At 40.8% G+C, this 25339-nt stretch overlaps 2 protein-coding genes across 4 annotated transcripts in view; both read left to right on the top strand.

Moving 5' to 3' along the window:
- The window catches only part of cars1 (cysteinyl-tRNA synthetase 1), a 33022-nt gene that overhangs the window by 930 nt on the left and 6753 nt on the right, over positions 1 to 25339 (top strand). Inside the window, exons 1-12 of one of the 3 annotated variants that reach the window (XM_042317669.1) lie at positions 9203 to 9449; positions 12199 to 12290; positions 12835 to 12923; positions 21206 to 21302; positions 21399 to 21497; positions 21752 to 21901; positions 22284 to 22424; positions 22944 to 23032; positions 23150 to 23271; positions 23363 to 23604; positions 23840 to 23969; positions 24091 to 24194. In XM_042317669.1, the coding sequence (XP_042173603.1) occupies positions 12910 to 12923; positions 21206 to 21302; positions 21399 to 21497; positions 21752 to 21901; positions 22284 to 22424; positions 22944 to 23032; positions 23150 to 23271; positions 23363 to 23604; positions 23840 to 23969; positions 24091 to 24194 (1188 nt within the window). In that variant the 5' untranslated portion in view covers positions 9203 to 9449; positions 12199 to 12290; positions 12835 to 12909. Of the gene's footprint in view, positions 1 to 9202; positions 9450 to 12198; positions 12291 to 12834; positions 12924 to 21205; positions 21303 to 21398; positions 21498 to 21751; positions 21902 to 22283; positions 22425 to 22943; positions 23033 to 23149; positions 23272 to 23362; positions 23605 to 23839; positions 23970 to 24090; positions 24195 to 25339 lie in introns of those variants that run through there. The other 2 variants (XM_042317667.1, XM_042317668.1) reach the window with 2 other exon arrangements.
- LOC121845769 lies at positions 284 to 9457 on the top strand. The gene is made up of 4 exons (XM_042317657.1): positions 284 to 287; positions 1710 to 1859; positions 5450 to 5683; positions 9219 to 9457. Exons 1-4 carry the CDS (start codon positions 284 to 286, stop codon positions 9455 to 9457), a joined length of 627 nt encoding a protein of 208 aa, XP_042173591.1.

Below are 25339 nucleotides of genomic sequence, written 5' to 3'. Positions count from 1 at the left end.
CTACTAGCTAGTGGTCTACAAACAGTCTCTCGACATTGGGATCTCTCCATTGGTAACCCTCCTGCTGTATTCTGGTCGAATTGGACCGATTTACAAGGATTTGTTTCTCTGAAAAATGTAGTTAATTTAATCTGATTGTCATAAGGTTCCATAACTTTGCCATAACAGGGCATCTGAACACACAAAATACATTTGGATGATTTTCATTACATTTTGGGTGTTTTGTTTAACTTTTGTACACCTGTGGTGTTCCTGGTCAAAAATAACTGGCCATTAGACATTAATGGGTGAGACTACAATTAGTGTATAAAATTTTGTTCAGGCACATGTCCATTCCTCAGATGGACACACTTCCATCTCCCAGACCCCCTCATCCATGTGTATTCGAACACACACACACACACACACACACACACACACACACACACACACACACACACCCACACACACCCCTTCTTGGTTTCCATGGCAGCCCCCACAGGGAACCTTTCCCCAATAGAATCTTTCTCCCCAAGGGATCCACACCTGTTGGCATTCTCACAAACAATCGCAATATTGTTTCAATAATATATAGAGCTTTTCTTGCAGCTCTGGTATATAAAGCTTTTTTTGAGGCCTTGCTCACAATTCATTCTGTGGCAGCACAATGACCAAACGATATACTGTATGTGGGGCTCTTGATCATATATTTGATCATGACACTGGTGAGGAGGAGAGAGTCCTTGTTCAACTTTGACACAAAGTAGTCTGTGATAAATAGAACAATATGTTTCATCTGAGTATTTGTTATAGTCAGAATAATCCATACATTATTTTTTTAAACTCAAAAGACGAGTTGTATGAGCTCAGGTCAATGAGGCCTACAGGCCATAACTAGTTGAGCTCAGGTCAATGAGGCCTACAGGCCATAAATAGCAAATCAGGTCAATGAGGCCTAAGTTCAACACTTGTAATGTTCACAAGAACTTGATGAAAAGATCTAACTCAGGTCAACATTAGGTGATAATATATGTATTAATATGGACTCATAATCAGGACTATAATCAGCTATAATGGGGGCGGTCATTTTGGACCGGGAACACAGAATGAATTATAACCCTCCTGTTGTGTTCCTTTCATGTTAACGGGATACGTTAAGATTTCCTCCAGCGCTGTTATGATCTTAGTACAGCTGTGTCCTAACATAACCAATGATGTGGTCAAAACACCAACATGAATGGTTAATACAGCATTGTTTACATTGTCATTTGAGTATTTGTAAATAAACCATGAATATACTGTGTACATAAGGCACATCTCATTGCATCCTGTAACTCTGTTTATGAATTGGTTAGACTCCCATCCCCCAGTTCACCAAACAAAGTGGGCATGGTTAGGTTGTTGAAATGATAGCTTGGGCCTTTAAGTTAATACACCAAATCAGATGAAATAGTCAAAGCTCTTAGCCAGTTGTCCACTTTCAGATTGCATTGATCAGCAAGAGGGTTGATTAGCAAATACAGCAGCACAACATTCTTGGGCATCAAATTCTTTGCCTTGTCTAGAGACGAAACCAATCGGAAATTAGTTTTGGTTTTTCAATGGTGTCTTGTCTGTGGGTGAATGTGTGCCGTCTTGTTTTCCACAGCCTTTGATTATGGCTTCTTGCTGCACACAAGTGAGGAGGCCACAGCCACCGTGGCTCTGAATGAGTACCTGAGCTCCCGCAGCTACCTGGCTGGGTTCAGCCCCTCTCGGGTGGACCAGGAGGTCTTTGAGCTCCTGCACAGGCCCCCCGGCCCCGCAGCACGTGCACGCTCTGCGCTGGTACAGGCACATAGCAGCCCTGCAGCGGGAGACCCCCAGCCCAGATAGCAGCAGTGAGTAGAGTCCAGGGCTCATGGACAGGATAGGGATGCTCCCCTTAGACTAGAGTAGCCCACTGCATAAGGGCAGTCATGGCCCCCCGCCCCTAGACTAGACCGATAGTGCATGGTCACTTTGGAATGTCGGTAAGGTTAGCTATTTAAATAGTCAATTAAATTAATGGCATTCTTCCACCTATGATCAGGCATCCTGAATGTATTTAAATCAGGGATGGGCACCTTTGAGGGGGTGGGGGCCACACAAAAACAGATCTCATCATCAGGGGCTGGAGTGGTTTGAGGGTAAAGGTTGAATTTCGCTTTCACAATGAATGTCACCTTTCACTGCACCTATCTGGTGTATGTGACAATACAACAATTGTTATTTTTTTTCCAGAACATGAGTTATGACAAGTCCTGGAGATGGTGACCGTAGCTAAGAGTATTCTGTGAGAGTAGTTCTGACCGTTGTACTGTTGGCTTCGTGATGATCGGTAACCAGTCACAACTATTTTCACAGAATACTCATAGCTATGGTCTCCAGCACTTGTTTTAAAAAAAATGTTTTATTGTCAAATACACCGGATGGGTACAGTGAAAGGGGACATTCATTGTGAAAGCGAAAGCGCAAGTCAACCTTTTCCAGGAATACGGTAGTATAACCATAAATGGTACTAGCTGGTCACATTAGATTCAGGATTCTGGCAATACCCTTGTGTTCTGCTGACAGACCCTCTAAAATGAGATGCTACATTTAAAGCTGGTGGGCCTATCCTTCATTATTTCAGGAGCGGTACATTGGGCAAGAGCTTCATAGAAGCTTAATAGTGTCAGATATAGGCCAAGCCCCTGTTCAATATGGAATCGTAGTGTCAGATATTTCCCAAGCCCCTGTTCAATATGGACTCATATTATCAGATATAGCCCACGTCCCTTTTCAATATGGATTTATAGTGTCAGATATAGCCCAAGCCCCTGTTCAATATGGATTTATAGTGTCAGATATTTCCCAAGCCCCTGTTCAATATAGATTCATAGTGTCATAGGTATAGTCCAATAGGCATAGTCTATAGTCCAATAGGTATAGTCTATAGTCCAATAGGTATAGTCCAATAGGTATAGTCCAATAGGTATAGTCCAATAGGTTTAGTCTATAGTCCAATAGGTATAGTCTATAGTCCAATAGGTATAGTCTATAGTCCAATAGGTATAGTCCAATAGGTTTCATCTATAGTCCAATAGGTATAGTCCAATAGGTTTAGTCTATAGTCCAATAGGTATAGTCCAATAGGTGTAGTCTATAGTCCAATAGGTTTAGTGTATAGTCCAATAGGTATAGTCCAATAGGCATAGTCTATAGTCCAATAGAAAATATTCCTGACCGTTGCCCTTGGCTTCGTGATGCTTGGTACAACAAGGTAATTACTATTTTCACAGAATACTCCTAGCTACTGTCTCCATCGCTTGTCATGACTCATGTTCTGAAGATTATAATAATGATAGATGTATTGTCACATACACCGGATGGGTACAGTGAAAGGGGACATTCATTGTGAAAGCACGCAAGTCAACCTTTTCCAGTAATACGGTAGTATAACCATAAATGGTACTAGCTGGTCACATTAGATTCAGGCTTCTGGCTTTAGTCCAATAGGTGTAGTCCAATAGGTATAGTCTATAGTCCAATAGGTATAGTCCAATAGGTTTAGTCTATAGTCCAATAGGTTTAGTCTATAGTCCAATGGGTGTAGTCTATAGTCCAATGGGTATAGTCTATAGTCCAAGGGTGTAGTCCAATGGGTATAGTCTATAGTCCAATGGTATAGTCTATAGTCCAATGGGTATAGTCTATAGTCCAATGGGTATAGTCTATAGTCCAATGGGTATAGTCTATAGTCCAATGGGTATAGTCTATAGTCCAATGGGTTTAGTCCAATAGGTATAGTCTATAGTCCAATGGGTTTAGTCCAATAGGTTTAGTCTATAGTCCAATAGGTTTAGTCCAATAGGTTTAGTCTATAGTCCAATAGGTTTAGTCTATAGTCCAATGGTATAGTCTATAGTCCAATAGGTTTAGTCCAATAGGTTTAGTCTATAGTCCAATAGGTTTAGTCTATAGTCCAATAGGTTTAGTCTATAGTCCAATAGGTTTAGTCTATAGTCCAATAAGTTTAGTCCAATAGGTTTAGTCCAATATGTATAGTCCAATAGGTTTAGTCTATAGTCCAATAGGTTTAGTCTATAGTCCAATGGGTGTAGTCTATAGTCCAATAGGTTTAGTCTATAGTCCAAGGGTGTAGTCTATAGTCCAATAGGTTTAGTTCAATAGGTTTAGTCTATAGTCCAATAGTTCAATAATATATAGAGCTTTTCTTGCAGCTCTGGTATATAAAGCTTTTTTTGAGGCCTTGCTCACAATTCATTCTGTGGCAGCACAATGACCAAACGATATACTGTATGTGAGGCTCTTGATCATATATTTGATCATGACACTGGTGAGGAAGAGAGAGTCCTTGTTCAACTTTGACACAAAGTAGTCTGTGATAAATAGAACAATATGTTTCATCTGAGTATTTGTTATAGTCAAAATAATCCATACATTATTTTTTTAAACTCAAAAAACGAGTTGTATGAGCTCAGGTCAATGAGGCCTACAGGCCATAACTAGTTGTATGAGCTCAGGTCAATGAGGCCTACAGGACATAACTAGTTGTATGAGCTCAGGTCAATGAGGCCTACAGGCCATAACTAGTTGTATGAGCTCAGGTCAATGAGGCCTACAGGCCATAACTAGTTGTATGAGCTCAGGTCAATGAGGCCTACAGGCCATAACTAGTTGTATGAGTTCAGGTCAATGAGGCCTACAGGCCATAACTAGTTGTATGAGCTCAGGTCAATGAGGCCTACAGGCCATAAATAGCAAATAGAAAGAAGTTCAACACTTGTAATGTTCACAAGAAGTTGATAAAAAGATCTAACACAACATTAGGTGATAATATATGTATTAATATGGACTCATAATCAGCTATAATGGGGGCGGTCATTTTGGACCGGGAACACAGAATGAATTATAACCCTCCTGTTGTGTTCCTTTCATGTTAACGGGATACGTTCAGATTTCCTCCAGCGCTGTTATGATCTCAGTACAGCTGTGTCCTAACATAACCAATGATGTGGTCAAAACACCAACATGAATGGTTAATACAGCATTGTTTACATTGTCATTTGAGTATTTGTAAATAAACCATGAATATACTGTGTACATAAGGCACATCTCATTGCATCCTGTAACTCTGTTTATGAATTGGTTAGACTCCCATCCCCCAGTTCACCAAACAAAGTGGGCATGGTTAGGTTGTTGAAATGATAGCTTGGGCCTTTAAGTTAATACACCAAATCAGATGAAATAGTCAAAGCTCTTAGCCAGTTGTCCACTTTCAGATTGCATTGATCAGCAAGAGGGTTGATTAGCAAATACAGCAGCACAACATTCTTGGGCATCAAATTCTTTGCCTTGTCTAGAGACGAAACCAATCGGAAATTAGTTTTGGTTTTTCAATGGTGTCTTGTCTGTGGGTGAATGTGTGCCGTCTTGTTTTCCACAGCCTTTGATTATGGCTTCTTGCTGCACACAAGTGAGGAGGCCACAGCCACCGTGGCTCTGAATGAGTACCTGAGCTCCCGCAGCTACCTGGCTGGGTTCAGCCCCTCTCGGGTGGACCAGGAGGTCTTTGAGCTCCTGCACAGGCCCCCGGCCCCGCAGCACGTGCACGCTCTGCGCTGGTACAGGCACATAGCAGCCCTGCAGCGGGAGACCCCAGCCCAGATAGCAGCAGTGAGTAGAGTCCAGGGCTCATGGACAGGATAGGGATGCTCCCCTTAGACTAGAGTAGCCCACTGCATAAGGGCAGTCATGGCCCCCCGCCCCTAGACTAGACCGATAGTGCATGGTCACTTTGGAATGTCGGTAAGGTTAGCTATTTAAATAGTCAATTAAATTAATGGCATTCTTCCACCTATGATCAGGCATCCTGAATGTATTTAAATCAGGGATGGGCACCTTTGAGGGGTGGGGGCCACACAAAAACAGATCTCATCATCAGGGGCTGGAGTGGTTTGAGGGTAAAGGTTGAATTTCGCTTTCACAATGAATGTCACCTTTCACTGCACCTATCTGGTGTATGTGACAATACAACAATTGTTATTTTTTTTCCAGAACATGAGTTATGACAAGTCCTGGAGATGGTGACCGTAGCTAAGAGTATTCTGTGAGAGTAGTTCTGACCGTTGTACTGTTGGCTTCGTGATGATCGGTAACCAGTCACAACTATTTTCACAGAATACTCATAGCTATGGTCTCCAGCACTTGTTTTAAAAAAAATGTTTTATTGTCAAATACACCGGATGGGTACAGTGAAAGGGGACATTCATTGTGAAAGTGAAAGCGCAAGTCAACCTTTTCCAGGAATACGGTAGTATAACCATAAATGGTACTAGCTGGTCACATTAGATTCAGGATTCTGGCAATACCCTTGTGTTCTGCTGACAGACCCTCTAAAATGAGATGCTACATTTAAAGCTGGTGGGCCTATCCTTCATTATTTCAGGAGCGGTACATTGGGCAAGAGCTTCATAGAAGCTTAATAGTGTCAGACTTAATAGTGTCAGATATAGGCCAAGCCCCTGTTCAATATGGACTCGTAGTGTCAGATATTTCCCAAGCCCCTGTTCAATATGGACTCATATTATCAGATATAGCCCACGCCCCTTTTCAATATGGATTTATAGTGTCAGATATAGCCCAAGCCCCTGTTCAATATGGATTTATAGTGTCAGATATTTCCCAAGCCCCTGTTCAATATAGATTCATAGTGTCATAGGTATAGTCCAATAGGCATAGTCTATAGTCCAATAGGTATAGTCTATAGTCCAATAGGTATAGTCCAATAGGTATAGTCCAATAGGTATAGTCCAATAGGTTTAGTCTATAGTCCAATAGGTATAGTCTATAGTCCAATAGGTATAGTCTATAGTCCAATAGGTATAGTCCAATAGGTTTCATCTATAGTCCAATAGGTATAGTCCAATAGGTTTAGTCTATAGTCCAATAGGTATAGTCCAATAGGTGTAGTCTATAGTCCAATAGGTTTAGTGTATAGTCCAATAGGTATAGTCCAATAGGCATAGTCTATAGTCCAATAGAAAATATTCCTGACCGTTGCCCTTGGCTTCGTGATGCTTGGTACAACAAGGTAATTACTATTTTCACAGAATACTCCTAGCTACTGTCTCCATCGCTTGTCATGACTCATGTTCTGAAGATTATAATAATGATAGATGTATTGTCACATACACCGGATGGGTACAGTGAAAGGGGACATTCATTGTGAAAGCGAAAGCGCAAGTCAACCTTTTCCAGTAATACGGTAGTATAACCATAAATGGTACTAGCTGGTCACATTAGATTCAGGCTTCTGGCTTTAGTCCAATAGGTGTAGTCCAATAGGTATAGTCTATAGTCCAATAGGTATAGTCCAATAGGTATAATCTATAGTCCAATAGGTTTAGTCTATAGTCCAATGGGTATAGTCTATAGTCCAATGGGTATAGTCTATAGTCCAATGGGTATAGTCTATAGTCCAATGGTATAGTCTATAGTCCAATGGGTATAGTCTATAGTCCAATGGGTATAGTCTATAGTCCAATGGGTATAGTCTATAGTCCAATGGGTATAGTCTATAGTCCAATGGGTTTAGTCCAATAGGTATAGTCTATAGTCCAATGGGTTTAGTCCAATAGGTTTAGTCTATAGTCCAATAGGTTTAGTCCAATAGGTTTAGTCTATAGTCCAATAGGTTTAGTCTATAGTCCAATGGTATAGTCTATAGTCCAATAGGTTTAGTCCAATAGGTTTAGTCTATAGTCCAATAGGTTTAGTCTATAGTCCAATAGGTTTAGTCTATAGTCCAATAAGTTTAGTCCAATAGGTTTAGTCCAATATGTATAGTCCAATAGGTTTAGTCTATAGTCCAATAGGTTTAGTCTATAGTCCAATGGGTGTAGTCTATAGTCCAATAGGTTTAGTCTATAGTCCAAGGGTGTAGTCTATAGTCCAATAGGTTTAGTTCAATAGGTTTAGTCTATAGTCCAATAGTTCAATAATATATAGAGCTTTTCTTGCAGCTCTGGTATATAAAGCTTTTTTTGAGGCCTTGCTCACAATTCATTCTGTGGCAGCACAATGACCAAACGATATACTGTATGTGAGGCTCTTGATCATATATTTGATCATGACACTAGTGAGGAAGAGAGAGTCCTTGTTCAACTTTGACACAAAGTAGTCTGTGATAAATAGAACAATATGTTTCATCTGAGTATTTGTTATAGTCAAAATAATCCATACATTATTTTTTTAAACTCAAAAAACGAGTTGTATGAGCTCAGGTCAATGAGGCCTACAGGCCATAACTAGTTGTATGAGCTCAGGTCAATGAGGCCTACAGGACATAACTAGTTGTATGAGCTCAGGTCAATGAGGCCTACAGGCCATAACTAGTTGTATGAGCTCAGGTCAATGAGGCCTAAGGCCATACTTATTGTATTTTAAAGGCCATAACTAAAGTTCAGGTCAATGAGGCCTACAGGCCATATGAGAGCTCAGGTCAATGAGGCCTACAGGCCATAAATAGCAAATAGAAAGAAGTTCAACACTTGTAATGTTCACAAGAACTTGATGAAAAGATCTAACACAACATTAGGTGATAATATATGTATTAATATGGACTCATAATCAGCTATAATGGGGGCGGTCATTTTGGACCGGGAACACAGAATGAATTATAACCCTCCTGTTGTGTTCCTTTCATGTTAACGGGATACGTTAAGATTTCCTCCAGCGCTGTTATGATCTTAGTACAGCTGTGTCCTAACATAACCAATGATGTGGTCAAAACACCAACATGAAAGGTTAATACAGCATTGTTTACATTGTCATTTGAGTATTTGTAAATAAACCATGAATATACTGTGTACATAAGGCACATCTCATTGCATCCTGTAACTCTGTTTATGAATTGGTTAGACTCCCATCCCCCAGTTCACCAAACAAAGTGGGCATGGTCAGGTTGTTGAAATGATAGCTTGGGCCTTTAAGTTAATACACCAAATCAGATGAAATAGTCAAAGCTCTTAGCCAGTTGTCCACTTTCAGATTGCATTGATCAGCAAGAGGGTTGATTAGCAAATACAGCAGCACAACGTTCTTGGGCATCAAATTCTTTGCCTTGTCTAGAGACGAAACCAATCGGAAATTAGTTTTGGTTTTTCAATGGTGTCTTGTCTGTGGGTGAATGTGTGCCGTCTTGTTTTCCACAGCCTTTGATTATGGCTTCTTGCTGCACACAAGTGAGGAGGCCACAGCCACCGTGGCTCTGAATGAGTACCTGAGCTCCCGCAGCTACCTGGCTGGGTTCAGCCCCTCTCGGGTGGACCAGGAGGTCTTTGAGCTCCTGCACAGGCCCCCGGCCCCGCAGCACGTGCACGCTCTGCGCTGGTACAGGCACATAGCAGCCCTGCAGCGGGAGACCCCCAGCCCAGATAGCAGCAGTGAGTAGAGTCCAGGGCTCATGGACAGGATAGGGATGCTCCCCTTAGACTAGAGTAGCCCACTGCATAAGGGCAGTCATGGCCCCCCCCGCCCCTAGACTAGACCGATAGTGCATGGTCACTTTGGAATGTCGGTAAGGTTAGCTATTTAAATAGTCAATTAAATTAATGGCATTCTTCCACCTATGATCAGGCATCCTGAATGTATTTAAATCAGGGATGGGCACCTTTGAGGGGGTGGGGGCCACACAAAAACAGATCTCATCATCAGGGGCTGGAGTGGTTTGAGGGTAAAGGTTGAATTTCGCTTTCACAATGAATGTCACCTTTCACTGCACCTATCTGGTGTATGTGACAATACAACAATTGTTATTTTTTTTCCAGAACATGAGTTATGACAAGTCCTGGAGATGGTGACCGTAGCTAAGAGTATTCTGTGAGAGTAGTTCTGACCGTTGTACTGTTGGCTTCGTGATGCTCGGTAACCAGTCACAACTATTTTCACAGAATACTCATAGCTATGGTCTCCAGCACTTGTTTTTTTAAAAATGTTTTATTGTCAAATACACCGGATGGGTACAGTGAAAGGGGACATTCATTGTGAAAGCGAAAGCGCAAGTCAACCTTTTCCAGGAATACGGTAGTATAACCATAAATGGTCCTAGCTGGTCACATTAGATTCAGGATTCTGGCAATACCCTTGTGTTCTGCTGACAGACCCTCTAAAATGAGATGCTACATTTAAAGCTGGTGGGCCTATCCTTCATTATTTCAGGAGCGGTACATTGGGCAAGAGCTTCATAGAAGCTTAATAGTGTCAGATATAGGCCAAGCCCCTGTTCAATATGGACTCGTAGTGTCAGATATTTCCCAAGCCCCTGTTCAATATGGACTCATATTATCAGATATAGCCCACGCCCCTTTTCAATATGGATTTATAGTGTCAGATATAGCCCAAGCCCCTGTTCAATATGGATTTATAGTGTCAGATATTTCCCAAGCCCCTGTTCAATATAGATTCATAGTGTCAGATATAGCCCAAGCCCCTGTTCAATATGGATTTATAGTGTCAGATATTTCCCAAGCCCCTGTTCAATATAGATTCATAGTGTCAGATATAGCCCAAGCCCCTGTTCAATATGGACTCGGTGTCAGATATAGCCCAAGCCCCTGTTCAATATGGATTTATAGTGTCAGATATAGTCCAAGCCCCTGTTCAATATAGATTCATAGTGTCAGATATAGTCCAAGCCCCTGTTCAATATGGACTCGTAGTGTCAGATATTTCCCATGCCCCTGTTCAATATGGACTCATATTATCAGATATAGCCCAAGCCCCTGTTCAATATGGACTCATAGTGTCAGATATAGCCCAAGCCCCTGTTCAATATGGACTCATAGTGTCAGATATAGCCCAAGCCCCTGTTCAATATGGACTCATAGTGTCAGATATAGCCCAAGCCCCTGTTCAATATGGACTCATAGTGTCAGATATAGCCCAAGCCCCTGTTCAATATGGACTCATAGTGTCAGATATAGCCCAAGCCCCTGTTCAATATGGACTCATAGTGTCAGATATAGCCCAAGCCCCTGTTCAATATGGACTCATAGTGTCAGATATAGCCCAAGCCCCTGTTCAATATGGATTTAGTGTCAGATATAGCCCAAGCCCCTGTTCAATATGGACTCATAGTGTCAGATATAGCCCAAGCCCCTGTTCAATATGGACTCAGTGTCAGATATAGCCCAAGCCCCTGTTCAATATGGACTCATAGTGTCAGATATAGCCCAAGCCCCTGTTCAATATGGACTCAGTGTCAGATATAGCCCAAGCCCCTGTTCAATATGGACTCATAGTGTCAGATATAGCCCAAGCCCCTGTTCAATATGGACTCATAGTGTCAGATATAGCCCAAGCCCCTGTTCAATATGGACTCATAGTGTCAGATATAGCCCAAGCCCCTGTTCAATATGGACCCATAATAACATTTGCATGATTAGCATTTTGCAATCATGGAAGTCTACCGTTCTTTTAGTCCTGTATTGATTTGTCAACAGTGTTAACGGCTAGTGGCAGGAGGACCACCGGTTGGTTGTTTCATTGGACTCTTTCCCATCCCGGAATCGTTTTATTGTTTCATCACACTTGTGTTCCTTCCTGTGTGGGCACTTTGAGGGCTAGCTAGTGTGTTGCTTTCCACACCTCACCCCACGCAAACTAAGTCTACTGGTAGCAGGCCTGTATCTTTGATGAAGGCCCACAGACTGCATGGTGTTCCTGTGCTCTGGAGACCAGGGGTGGTTGTCATCAGACTGCATGGTGTTCCTGTGCTCTGGAGACCAGGGGTGGTTGTCATCAGACTGCATGGTGTTCCTGTGCTCTGGAGACCAGGGGTGGTTGTCATCAGACTGCATGGTGTTCCTGTGCTCTGGAGACCAGGGGTGGTTGTCGTCAGACTGCATGGTGTTCCTGTGCTCTGGAGACCAGGGGTGGTTGTCGTCAGACTGCATGGTGTTCCTGTGCTCTGGAGACCAGGGGTGGTTGTCATCAGACTGCATGGTGTTCCTGTGCTCTGGAGACCAGGCGTGGTTGCCATCAGAATAGAGTGGTGGCTTGCATACCCTCAGACAGTTGCCCGCTCAAATCACAAAAATTAATCCAGAGATTTGAGGGAATTCAATTCCATATGCCTTCTTCAGAGAAAAGTTTGCCTAATGTTCTTATTAAATATGTCCTCTGTTTTTTTAGTAAAGGGAAAGAGGGTCCAGCACCCCTGGTCTGCCCCAGCCGGGTCCAACCTGCCAAAGCTGCGACTCTACAACAGCCTCACACGCACCAAGGTGACATGTTGACCTTCTTTTGTTTTGCTCGTTTGAGAGCCATTTTGGATGTCTGAATCCTTATGATCAAATAGGAAAGAAGGACACTGGATGTCAATGTACAACATAAAGGTTTACATTTAGATCCCATCTCTGTAGCTCAGTTGGTAGAGCATGGCACTTGTGACGCCAGGGTAGTGGGTTCGATTCCAAAGACCATACATAGAATGTATGCATGACTGTCGCTTTGGATAAAAATGTCTGCTAAATGTACTGTTATTAATACCAGACTGTTATTATTGGATAAAAGTGTCTGCTAAATGTACTGTTATTAATACCAGACTGTTATTATTGGATAAAAGTGTCTGCTAAATGTACTGTTATTAATACCAGACTGTTATTATTGGATAAAAGTGTCTGCTAAATGTACTATGATTAATAGCAGACTGTTATTATTGGATAAAAGTGTCTGCTAAATGTACTATGATTAATAGCAGACTGTTATTATTGGATAAAAGTGTCTGCTAAATGTACTATTATTAATATCAGACTGGTATTATTGCAGGAGCTGTTTGTTCCCCAGAATGGAAACAAGGTGTCGTGGTACTGCTGCGGACCCACTGTCTATGATGCCTCTCACATGGGACATGCCAGGTAAAGTTCATTTCAGGAAATAACAGGACGAGCAGTTTGTGACAGCCACACCTCGCAGCAAAGAGCTGTTTACTCCAATAGGTTTAGTTCAATAGGTGTAGTCTATAGTCCAATAGGTGTAGTCCAATAGGTATAGTCTATAGTCCAATAGTCTATAGTCCAATAGGTATAGTCTATAGTCCAATAGTCTATAGTCCAATAGGTATAGTCTATTGTCCAATAGGTGTAGTCCATAGTCCAATAGGTGTAGTCCAATAGGTATAGTCTATAGTCCAATAGATATAGTCCAATATGTTTAGTCTATAGTCCAATAGGTATAGTCCAATAGGTATAGTCTATAGTCCAATAGGTATAGTCCAATAGGTATAGTCTATAGTCCAATAGGTATAGTCCAATAGGTTTAGTCTATAGTCCAATAGGTATAGTCCAATAGGTATAGTCTATAGTCCAATAGGTATAGTCTATAGTCCAATAGGTATAGTCAATAGGTGTAGTCCAATAGTCTATAGTCCAATAGGTATAGTCTATAGTCCAATAGTCTATAGTCCAATAGCCTATAGTCCAATAGGTATGGTCCAATAGTCTATAGTCCAATAGGTATAGTCTATAGTCCAATAGGTATAGTCCAATAGGTGTAGTCCAATAGGTGTAGTCCAATAGGCATAGTCTATAGTCCAATAGGTATAGTCCAATAGGTTTAGTCTATAGTCCAATAGGTGTAGTCCAATAGGTATTGTCTATAGTCCAATAGGTATAGTCTATAGTCAATAGGTGTAGTCCAATAGTCTATAGTCCAATAGGTATAGTCTATAGTCCAATAGGTATAGTCCAATAGTCTATAGTCCAATAGGTATGGTCCAATAGTCTATGGTCCAATGGGTATAGTCTATAGTCCAATAGGTGTAGTCCAATAGGTATTGTCTATAGTCCAATAGTCTATAGTCCAATGGGTATAGTCCAATAGGTGTAGTCCAATAGGCATAGTCTATAGTCCAATAGGTATAGTCCAATAGGTTTAGTCTATAGTCCAATAGGTATAGTCCAATAGGTTTAGTCTATAGTCCAATAGGTATAGTCCAATAGGTTTAGTCTATAGTCCAATAGGTTTAGTCTATAGTCCAATAGGTATAGTCTATAGTCCAATAGGTATAGTCTATAGTCCAATAGTCTATAGTCCAATAGTCTATAGTCCAATAGGTATAGTCTATAGTCCAATAGTCTATAGTCCAATAGGTATAGTCTATAGTCCAATAGTCTATAGTCCAATAGCCTATAGTCCAATAGGTATGGTCCAATAGTCTATAGTCCAATAGGTATAGTCTATAGTCCAATAGGTATAGTCCAATAGGTGTAGTCCAATAGGCATAGTCTATAGTCCAATAGGTATAGTCCAATAGGTATAATCTATAGTCCAATAGGTATAGTCCAATAGGTGTAGTCCAATAGGCATAGTCTATAGTCCAATAGGTATAGTCTATAGTCCAATAGGTATAGTCTATAGTCCAATAGGTATAGTCTATAGTCCAATAGGTATAGTCTATAGTCCAATAGTCTATAGTCCAATAGGTATGGTCCAATAGTCTACAGTCCAATAGGTATAGTCTATAGTCCAATAGTCTATAGTCCAATAGTCTATAGTCCAATAGGTATGGTCCAATAGTCTATAGTCCAATGGGTATAGTCCAATAGGTATCGTCTATAGTCCAATAGTCCAATAGGTATAGTCCAATAGGTGTAGTCCAATAGGCATAGTCTATAGTCCAATAGGTATAGTCCAATAGGTATAATCTATAGTCCAATAGGTATAGTCCAATAGGTGTAGTCTATAGTCCAATAGGTATAGTCTATAGTCCAATAGGTATAGTCCAATAGGTATAGTCCAATAGGCATAGTCTATAGTCCAATAGGTATAGTCTATAGTCCAATAGGTATAGTCCAATAGGTATAGTCCAATAGGTATAGTCCAATAGGTTTAGTCTATAGTCCAATAGGTATAGTCTATAGTCCAATAGGTATAGTCCAATAGGTTTCATCTATAGTCCAATAGGTATAGTCCAATAGGTTTAGTCTATAGTCCAATAGAAAATATTCCTGACCGTTGCCCTTGGCTTCGTGATGCTTGGTACAACAAGGTAATTACTATTTTCACAGAATACTCCTAGCTACTGTCTCCATCGCTTGTCATGACTCATGTTCTGAAGATTATAATAATGATAGATGTATTGTCACATACACCGGATGGGTACAGTGAAAGGGGACATTCATTGTGAAAGCGAAAGCGCAAGTCAACCTTTTCCAGTAATACGGTAGTATAACCATAAATGGTACTAGCTGGTCACATTAGATTCAGGCTTCTGGCTTTAGTCCAATAGGTGTAGTCCAATAGGTATAGTCTATAGTCCAATAGGTGTAGTCCAATAGGTATAGTCTATAGTCCAATAGGTATAATCTATAGTCCAATAGGTTTAGTCTATAGTCCAATGGTATAGTCTATAGTCCAATGGGTACAGTCTATAGTCCAATGGGTACAGTCTATAGTCCAATGGGTACAGTCTATAGTCCAATGGGTACAGTCTATAGTCCAATGGGTACAGTCTATAGTCCAATGGGTACAGTCTATAGTCCAATGGGTACAGTCTATAGTACAATGGGTATAGTCTATAGTCCAATGGGTATAGTCTATAGTCCAATGGGTATAGTCTATAGTCCAATGGGTATAGTCCAATGGGTATAGTCTATAGTCCAATGGGTATAGTCTATAGTCCAATGGGTATAGTCTATAGTCCAATGGGTATAGGCTATAGTCCAATGGGTATAGGCTATAGTCCAATAGGTTTAGTCTATAGTCCAATAGGTTTAGTCTATAGTCCAATAGAAAATATTCCTGACCGTTGCCCTTGGCTTCGTGATGCTTGGTACAACAAGGTAATTACTATTTTCACAGAATACTCCTAGCTACTGTCTCCATCGCTTGTCATGACTCATGTTCTGAAGATTATAATAATGATAGATGTATTGTCACATACACCGGATGGGTACAGTGAAAGGGGACATTCATTGTGAAAGCGAAAGCGCAAGTCAACCTTTTCCAGTAATACGGTAGTATAACCATAAATGGTACTAGCTGGTCACATTAGATTCAGGCTTCTGGCTTTAGTCCAATAGGTGTAGTCCAATAGGTATAGTCTATAGTCCAATAGGTGTAGTCCAATAGGTATAGTCTATAGTCCAATAGGTATAATCTATAGTCCAATAGGTATAATCTATAGTCCAATAGGTTTAATCTATAGTCCAATGGTATAGTCTATAGTCCAATAGGTATAATCTATAGTCCAATAGGTATAATCTATAGTCCAATGGTATAGTCTATAGTCCAATAGGTATAGTCTATAGTCCAATAGGTATAATCTATAGTCCAATAGGTATAATCTATAGTCCAATAGGTTTAGTCTATAGTCCAATGGTATAGTCTATAGTCCAATGGGTACAGTCTATAGTCCAATGGGTACAGTCTATAGTCCAATGGGTACAGTCTATAGTCCAATGGGTACAGTCTATAGTCCAATGGGTACAGTCTATAGTCCAATGGGTACAGTCTATAGTACAATGGGTACAGTCTATAGTACAATGGGTATAGTCTATAGTCTATAGTCAATGGGTATAGTCTATAGTCCAATGGGTATAGTCTATAGTCCAATGGGTATAGTCTATAGTCCAATGGGTATAGGCTATAGTCCAATGGGTGTAGTCTATAGTCCAATAGGTTTAGTCTATAGTCCAATAGGTTTAGTCCAATAGGTTTAGTCTATAGTCCAATAGGTTTAGTCTATAGTCCAATAGGTTTAGTCCAATAGGTTTAGTCTATAGTCCAATAGGTTTAGTCTATAGTCCAATAGGTTTAGTCCAATAGGTTTAGTCTATAGTCCAATAGGTTTAGTCTATAGTCCAATGGGTGTAGTCTATAGTCCAATAGGTTTAGTCTATAGTCCAATAGGTATAGTCCAATAGGTTTAGTCCAATAGGTTTAGTCTATAGTCCAATAGGTTTAGTCTATAGTCCAATAGGTTTAGTTCAATAGGTTTAGTCTATAGTCCAATAGGTTTAGTCCAATGGGTATAGTCTATCGTCCAATGGGTATAGTCTATCGTCCAATAGGTTTAGTCTATAGTCCAATAGGTTTAGTCTATAGTCCAATAGGTTTAGTCTATAGTCCAATAGGTCTAGTCTATAGTCCAATAGGTATAGTCTATAGTCCAATAGGTATAGTCTATAGTCAATAGGTGTAGTCCAATAGGTATAGTCTATAGTCCAATAGGCTATAGTCCAATAGGTGTAGTCCAATAGGTATAGTCTATAGTCCAATAGTCTATAGTCCAATAGGTATAGTCTATAGTCCAATAGTCTATAGTCCAATAGGTATGGTCCAATAGTCTATAGTCCAATGGGTATAGTCCAATAGGTATAGTCTATAGTCCAATAGGTGTAGTCCAATAGGTATCGTCTATAGTTCTATAGTCCAATAGGTATAGTCCAATAGGTGTAGTCCAATAGGCATAGTCTATAGTCCAATAGGTGTAGTCCAATAGGTATAGTCCAATAGGTTTAGTCTATAGTCCAATAGGTATAGTCCAATAGGTTTAGTCTATAGTCCAATAGGTATGGTCCAATAGGTTTAGTCTATAGTCCAATAGGTATAGTCTATAGTCAATAGGTGTAGTCCAATAGGTATAGTCTATAGTCCAATAGTCTATAGTCCAATAGGTATAGTCCAATAGGTATAGTCTATAGTCCAATAGGTATAGTCCAATAGTCTATAGTCCAATAGGTATGGTCCAATAGTCTATGGTCCAATGGGTATAGTCCAATAGGTATAGTCTATAGTCCAATAGGTGTAGTCCAATAGGTATTGTCTATAGTCCAATAGTCTATAGTCCAATAGGCATAGTCTATAGTCCAATAGGTTTAGTCTATAGTCCAATAGGTATAGTCCAATAGGTTTAGTCTATAGTCCAATAGGTATAGTCCAATAGGTTTAGTCTATAGTCCAATAGGTTTAGTCTATAGTCCAATAGAAAATATTCCTGACCGTTGCCCTTGGCTTCGTGATGCTTGGTACAACAAGGTAATTACTATTTTCACAGAATACTCCTAGCTACTGTCTCCATCGCTTGTCATGACTCATGTTCTGAAGATTATAATAATGATAGATGTATTGTCACATACACCGGATGGGTACAGTGAAAGGGGACATTCATTGTGAAAGCGAAAGCGCAAGTCAACCTTTTCCAGTAATACGGTAGTATAACCATAAATGGTACTAGCTGGTCACATTAGATTCAGGCTTCTGGCTTTAGTCCAATAGGTGTAGTCCAATAGGTATAGTCTATAGTCCAATAGGTATAATCTATAGTCCAATAGGTTTAGTCTATAGTCCAATGGGTACAGTCTATAGTCCAATGGGTACAGTCTATAGTCCAATGGGTACAGTCTATAGTCCAATGGGTACAGTCTATAGTCCAATGGGTATAGTCCAATGGGTATAGTCTATAGTCCAATGGGTATAGTCTATAGTCCAATGGGTATAGTCTATAGTCCAATGGGTATAGTCTATAGTCCAATGGGTATAGTCTATAGTCCAATGGGTATAGTCTATAGTCCAATGGGTATAGTCTATAGTCCAATGGGTATAGTCTATAGTCCAATGGGTATAGTCTATAGTCCAATGGGTATAGTCTATAGTCCAATGGGTATAGTCTATAGTCCAATGGGTGTAGTCCATAGTCCAATAGGTTTAGTCTGTAGTCCAATAGGTTTAGTCTATAGTCCAATAGGTTTAGTCCAATAGGTTTAGTCTATAGTCCAATAGGTTTAGTCTATAGTCCAATAGGTTTAGTCCAATAGGTTTAGTCTATAGTCCAATAGGTTTAGTCCAATAGGTTTAGTCTATAGTCCAATAGGTTTAGTCCAATAGGTTTAGTCTATAGTTCAATAGGTTTAGTCTATAGTCCAATGGGTGTAGTCCAATAGGTTTAGTCTATAGTTCAATAGGTTTAGTCTATAGTCCAATGGGTGTAGTCTATAGTCCAATAGGTTTAGTCTATAGTCCAATAGGTTTAGTCCAATAGGTTTAGTCTATAGTCCAATAGGTTTAGTCCAATGGGTTTAGTCTATAGTCCAATGGGTACAGTCTATAGTCCAATAGGTTTAGTCCAATAGGTTTAGTCTATAGTTCAATAGGTTTAGTCTATAGTCCAATGGGTGTAGTCTATAGTCCAATGGGTGTAGTCTATAGTCCAATAGGTTTAGTCTATAGTCCAATGGTATAGTCTATAGTCCAATAGGTTTAGTCTATAGTCCAATAGGTTTAGTCTATAGTCCAATAGGTTTTGTCTATAGTCCAATAGGTTTAGTCCAATAGGTTTAGTCTATAGTCCAATAGGTTTAGTCTATAGTCCAATAGGTTTAGTCTATAGTCCAATGGGTGTAGTCCAGTAGGTTTAGTCTATAGTTCAATAGGTTTAGTCTATAGTCCAATAGGTTTAGTCTATAGTCCAATAGGTTTAGTCTATAGTCCAATAGGTTTAGTCCAATAGGTTTAGTCTATAGTCCAATAGGTTTAGTCCAATGGGTTTAGTCTATAGTCCAATGGGTACAGTCTATAGTCCAATAGGTTTAGTCTATAGTTCAATAGGTTTAGTCTATAGTCCAATGGGTGTAGTCTATAGTCCAATGGGTGTAGTCTATAGTCCAATAGGTTTAGTCTATAGTCCAATAGGTTTAGTCTATAGTCCAATAGGTTTAGTCTATAGTCCAATAGGTTTAGTCTATAGTCCAATAGGTTTAGTCCAATAGGTTTAGTCTATAGTTCAATAGGTTTAGTCTATAGTCCAATGGGTGTAGTCTATAGTCCAATGGGTGTAGTCTATAGTCCAATAGGTTTAGTCTATAGTCCAATGGTATAGTCTATAGTCCAATAGGTTTAGTCTATAGTCCAATAGGTTTAGTCTATAGTCCAATAGGTTTAGTCTATAGTCCAATAGGTTTAGTCTATAGTCCAATAGGTTTAGTCCAATAGGTTTAGTCTATAGTCCAATAGGTTTAGTCCAATAGGTTTAGTCTATAGTCCAATAGGTATAGTCCAATAGGTTTAGTCCAATGGGTTTAGTCTATAGTCCAATGGGTACAGTCTATAGTCCAATAGGTTTAGTCCAATAGGTTTAGTCTATAGTTCAATAGGTTTAGTCTATAGTTCAATAGGTTTAGTCTATAGTCCAATAGGTTTTGTCTATAGTCCAATAGGTTTAGTCCAATAGGTTTAGTCTATAGTCCAATAGGTTTAGTCTATAGTCCAATAGGTATAGTCCAATAGGTTTAGTCTATAGTCCAATGGGTACAGTCTATAGTCCAATAGGTTTAGTCCAATAGGTTTAGTCTATAGTTCAATAGGTTTAGTCTATAGTCCAATGGTATAGTCTATAGTCCAATAGGTTTAGTCTATAGTCCAATAGGTTTAGTCTATAGTCCAATAGGTTTAGTCTATAGTCCAATAGGTTTTGTCTATAGTCCAATAGGTTTAGTCCAATAGGTTTAGTCTATAGTCCAATAGGTTTAGTCCAATGGGTATAGTCTATAGTCCAATAGGTTTAGTCTATAGTCCAATAGGTTTAGTCCAGTAGTCACAAATAGAAGAAGAAACCATAAATATGTCGTGAAAATGCAGGTGAGGGCTCACAACTCACCTAACTGGCATTTAAATGATTTTAAAGGTGCAGTATGTACCTGACCGACCCGACCAAATTCACATAGAAAAATTGTCTAAGAAGCTGTAGATCTGTTCTACGTGTGGTATTTCTATGCTGCCCGTTCTTAAGTTTTGTTTTGGCATCTTTTACTTTGGGTTTTGTACAGCAGCTTCAAACAGCTGACAATACAACCGTTTGTGGTTATGGGGAATATATTTCAGTGGTTTAGATGGTACGATGAGTCTCTACACCACACTTGTTTGTTTTGTCACAGAAACTGAAATTAGGCGAACTATTTGAATTTTAGCAACCAGTAAATGGGGGGAGTGATTTCTGCATAGTGCATCTTTAATGATTACATTTTGATAATGACATTTTGATGGAACAAAGGTCATACTTTCCTGACTCATAACTGGTTCTGGAAAATAATAGTCTAGAACTAAGACTATTTCCTGCTGTAGAACCTTTAGATCAGTTTCAGTGTTTGAATGTTAAGATGTGTGTCCAAATCAAATGATTTGATCCCTTTTTGTTTTTCAGATCTTACATATCTTTTGATATCCTCCGAAGGATTCTGATGAACTATTTCAAATACGACGTGTTCTACTGCATGAACATTACTGACATAGATGACAAGGTAACCAGCAGTGGTACAAATCAACATGTCTCGCTCTTCTGTTGTGAAAACTGAACCGTTGGCTGAATGGTTAGTGATCATTTGTCTGTGTGTCAGATCATCAGGCGGGCCAGACAGAACTACCTTCTGGAACAGTACAGAGAGAAGAAGCCAGCGGCCGCCCAGGTACTGCAGGATGTCCTTAGTGCCAGAGGGGTAAGACATCAAACTCTTTATAGTGTCTAGAAAGTTCATGACATATGAATCTGTCATTATTTACAGGTGTGGCTACGTGATTGGTCATCTGTGGAACAGTGGCATGTCCTGGGCATACTCTCAGGTTCTAAAGTTCACCCCTGTAATGGGGGGGTGAGAATGAACCGTCCCATATAATAGAGAGAGTGGTGAACTTGGGCGCTGGATGCCACATTACCACCTCTAACATCCCATTCACTCCATATCATTTGCAGCCCTTCCAGGCCAAGCTGGCCGAGACCACAGACCCAGACAAGAAACAGATGCTGGAGAGGCTGGACTCTGCCGTCGCTGCTGCTCTGGGACCCCTGCAGGGGGCGGTGGAGAGCAAGGCTGGGGAGGCTGACATACAACACCTGGCTCAGGTAAGATCTCCTCCCTGCTGTACAACATGGATCTCTACGGTTCCTGACAAGTCTAATACACTTCCAGAGGTTTGGACTGAGTTACCTAGTCAAGTCACATTTGATTGTCTCGACACAGTCGAGGGGAGGACGGCTCATGATAATGGCCCGGAACGGAGCACGTGGAATGGCATCAAACACATGGAAACCATGGAAACACCTGGAAACCATGGAAACCATGTGTTGGGTGTATTTGATACCATTCCACTGATGCCGCTCCAGTCATTACCACAAGCCTGTCCTCCCTGATTAAGGTGACACCAACCTCCCGTGCGACACACTTTACGAAAAAGAACACCAGAGACAACCGAAGTCAAATGTGTTCTTTTGGTTCTTTTTGAAGGTGTTACTGGAGAAGGCCAAAGACCTGCTGTCTGATTGGTTGGATGCTCAATTTGGCAGTCAGGTGACCGAGAACTCCATCTTCTCTCTTCTTCCAAAGTTCTGGGAAGGGGAGTACCACAACGACATGGACGCCTTGAATGTAGGTGGAAGCACACACAACCCATATTTTATCATTCATATTACATTTATATTTATAAAAAATTGTTAATTGTATTTTACTATGAACTTTTCTAGTGTCAGTGCTCATTATCAGATGAGTAATCTTGAATGTAGGTGGAAGCACACAACTATTATGTCACTATATGTCACACTATTATATCACATGACCTGAATTTTAACCTTTTTATTTTATTTAAGGTGTTTTTATCAAACTGTCCTCTTTTCTTTTTATGTCAGATGGTTCAGCACCATCCTCAGATAATGTCTTTTCATTTCTGGATAAGAGTTCAAACACAGGATCAAATCTTATGTCACACGATTATGCAAATCACAGGGCCCTATCTCATAAACCATACAGTATTTTAGCAGTAATATAACATGAATATTTCTAATTGTTAATCCTATTTTACTATTAAAATGACTACATTTCTAGTGCCAATCTGATGATGGTTGTTAAAATGACTGATTCCCCCACCTCTTCTGTGTTTAACCCCCCCAGGTCCTTCCCCCAGACGTACTCACCCGCGTCAGCGAGTACTGCCCAGAGATCGTGGACTTTGTGAAGAAGATCCTAGACAATGACTTCGGGTAAGGGAGAGATGGTCTCTGTTATCATTCAGGCCCCCCGTCCTCTAATTAGTTGTAAAACAACTCTCAGTTCATCCTTCTATCTCTGTCGGGTTCTTTTGATTTTCCCGTGGGCAGGTACGAGTCCAACGGCTCAGTTTATTTTGACACAGCCAAGTTTGCCACCAGCCAGAAGCACGCGTACGGCAAGCTGGTACCCGAGGCGGTCGGCGACATGAAAGCTCTGCAGGAGGGAGAGGGTAATAATATGAATCATTTATAAAGAGCTTTTAAAAAAACACAAAGTGCTACAATGTATGTGAGTTATTGGTCGTCCTCTGTGTCCTGCAGGAGATCTGAGTGTCTCAGCAGACCAGCTCAGTGAGAAGAGGTCGCAGAATGACTTTGCCCTGTGGAAGGCCTCTAAGCCGGGGGAGCCGTCCTGGGACTCACCCTGGGGAAAGGGACGGCCTGGCTGGCATATCGAATGTTCTGCTATGGCTGGTTCCATCTTGGGAGAGTCCATGGACATCCACGGGGGAGGGTTTGACCTCCGATTCCCCCATCACGATAATGAGTTGGCTCAGTCCGAGGTAAGGGTTTTGTCTCGAGTAATCTGTTTCTATGACATGGACAGTGGTCTGTTTGTGCACTCTTAAGTGTGCACTTGTTCACTCCCCCTCTAGGATTTGAAAGCATTGGCCTATAGTAGCAGCAAAGTCCACAAGGGCGAGTGAAGGAGTGTACACTTCAGGGGAGAAGGGTAGGGAATTGAAATGTAACCGTAGTATTCAAGTTGAATAACACGCAGGATACCTGTCCACGCAGGCTTACTTTGAGAACGACCACTGGGTTCGCTACTTCCTGCACACTGGTCACCTGACCATCGCAGGCTGCAAGATGTCCAAATCTCTCAAGAACTTCATCACCATCAAGGATGCCCTGGCGAAGAACACAGGTGAAGAAACTTCTCAGTAGCCATTAAAACAATAGCATTATGTTCATGTGGGTGTGTGTTCAGGAGTGTGTGTGTGTGTCTGCGTGCAAGCTAACAGCTGTTCTCTGTGTGTTCCCCTCAGCTCGGCAGCTCCGTCTAGCCTTCCTGATGCATTCCTGGAAGGACACGCTGGATTACTCCTCCAACACCATGGAGTCGGCTGTCCACTACGAGAAATTCCTGAATGTAAGTGATAATATAGCCTAGAGGTACTTCTCTATATATTCTTAAACGAGTAGGTCAACATTTTGGCATCTAAGTCCTTTTATGTATCTGTGTGTAGTTTCTGGAGCCCAGGGCCTGCGTTATGGGCAGGTCTTAGGGGGCTTGGCCCACACTACCATACGTACCTCCTTGCCCGTCTAAATAAAATATTTCAATGTTAATTATTTATTTGAGTGACGGGCGCTAACGAGCGTCTGAGCGAAACAGCGGCCCTCTGTCTCAGTATGTGTGGGCCCATGTTATCATTTTTGGGGGGCCAGACTGCATCAGATACCTGGGCTACATATGATAAGGAGCTGCTTTGCCCTCTGGGATGTTTTCTCCGGTGAGATGGTTTCAGACACTTGTGAATTGAAGGAAAGTTGCCCGGTGCACTGTTCAAATGCTGTAATTATTATTTGATTTATTTTACCTTTATTTAACTAGGCAAGTCAGTTAAGAACAAATTCTTATTTTCAATGACGACCTAGGAACTGTGGGCCTGTTCAGGTGCAGAACGACAGATTTGTACCTTGTCAGCTCAGGGGTTTGAACTTGCAACCTTCCGGTTACTAGTCCAACGCTCTAACCACTAGGCTACCCTGCCGCCCCGAATAATTATTTGGGACAAATGTACAAATGTAACCTACTTTTTTCCAAGTGATTTGTTTAACAATCGGATGAAAACATCATGACTGGTTGAATTCATGCCACATTTACTACTATACTATAAAACCCATCAAATAAAATTATGACATGCAATACTCTTTTTGGCCAGATAGCATCAGATACATGGGTTTAACATACTGAGACAGAGGGGCGCTGTCTCGCTGCTTGTTGGAGCGCGTCTCTTGTCAATTATGGAAGTCAAATGCCTGTCCAACTGATTCATTCTGGCGCCGGCTCTGATAGGGCCATCGCCAACTCCTCCAAATGCCTGTCCAACTGATTCATTCTGCCAACTCATTCTGGCGCCGGCTCCCAAATGCCTGTCCAACTGATTCATTCTGGCGCCGGCTCTGATAGGGCCATCGCCAACTCCTCCAAATGCCTGTCCAACTGATTCATTCTGGCGCCGGCTCTGATAGGGCCATCGCCAACTCCTCCAAATGCCTGTCCAACTGATT

Source organism: Oncorhynchus tshawytscha, unplaced genomic scaffold (assembly GCF_018296145.1).
Source record: "Oncorhynchus tshawytscha isolate Ot180627B unplaced genomic scaffold, Otsh_v2.0 Un_scaffold_14841_pilon_pilon, whole genome shotgun sequence".
NCBI lineage: Eukaryota > Metazoa > Chordata > Actinopteri > Salmoniformes > Salmonidae > Oncorhynchus > Oncorhynchus tshawytscha.
Note: the sequence above shows the minus strand (reverse complement) of the source record. Positions and strands in the feature narration are given on the sequence as shown.

What these genes read in the sequence shown, in the direction of transcription:
- LOC121845769 (XM_042317657.1), top strand. An exon ending in CCCCAGCCCAGATAGCAGCA is followed by an intron (nt 1,860 to 5,449) that starts GTGAGTAGAGTC and finishes TGTTTTCCACAG; the next exon opens with CCTTTGATTATGGCTTCTTG. An exon ending in AGCCCAGATAGCAGCAGTGA is followed by an intron (nt 5,684 to 9,218) that starts GTAGAGTCCAGG and finishes TGTTTTCCACAG; the next exon opens with CCTTTGATTATGGCTTCTTG.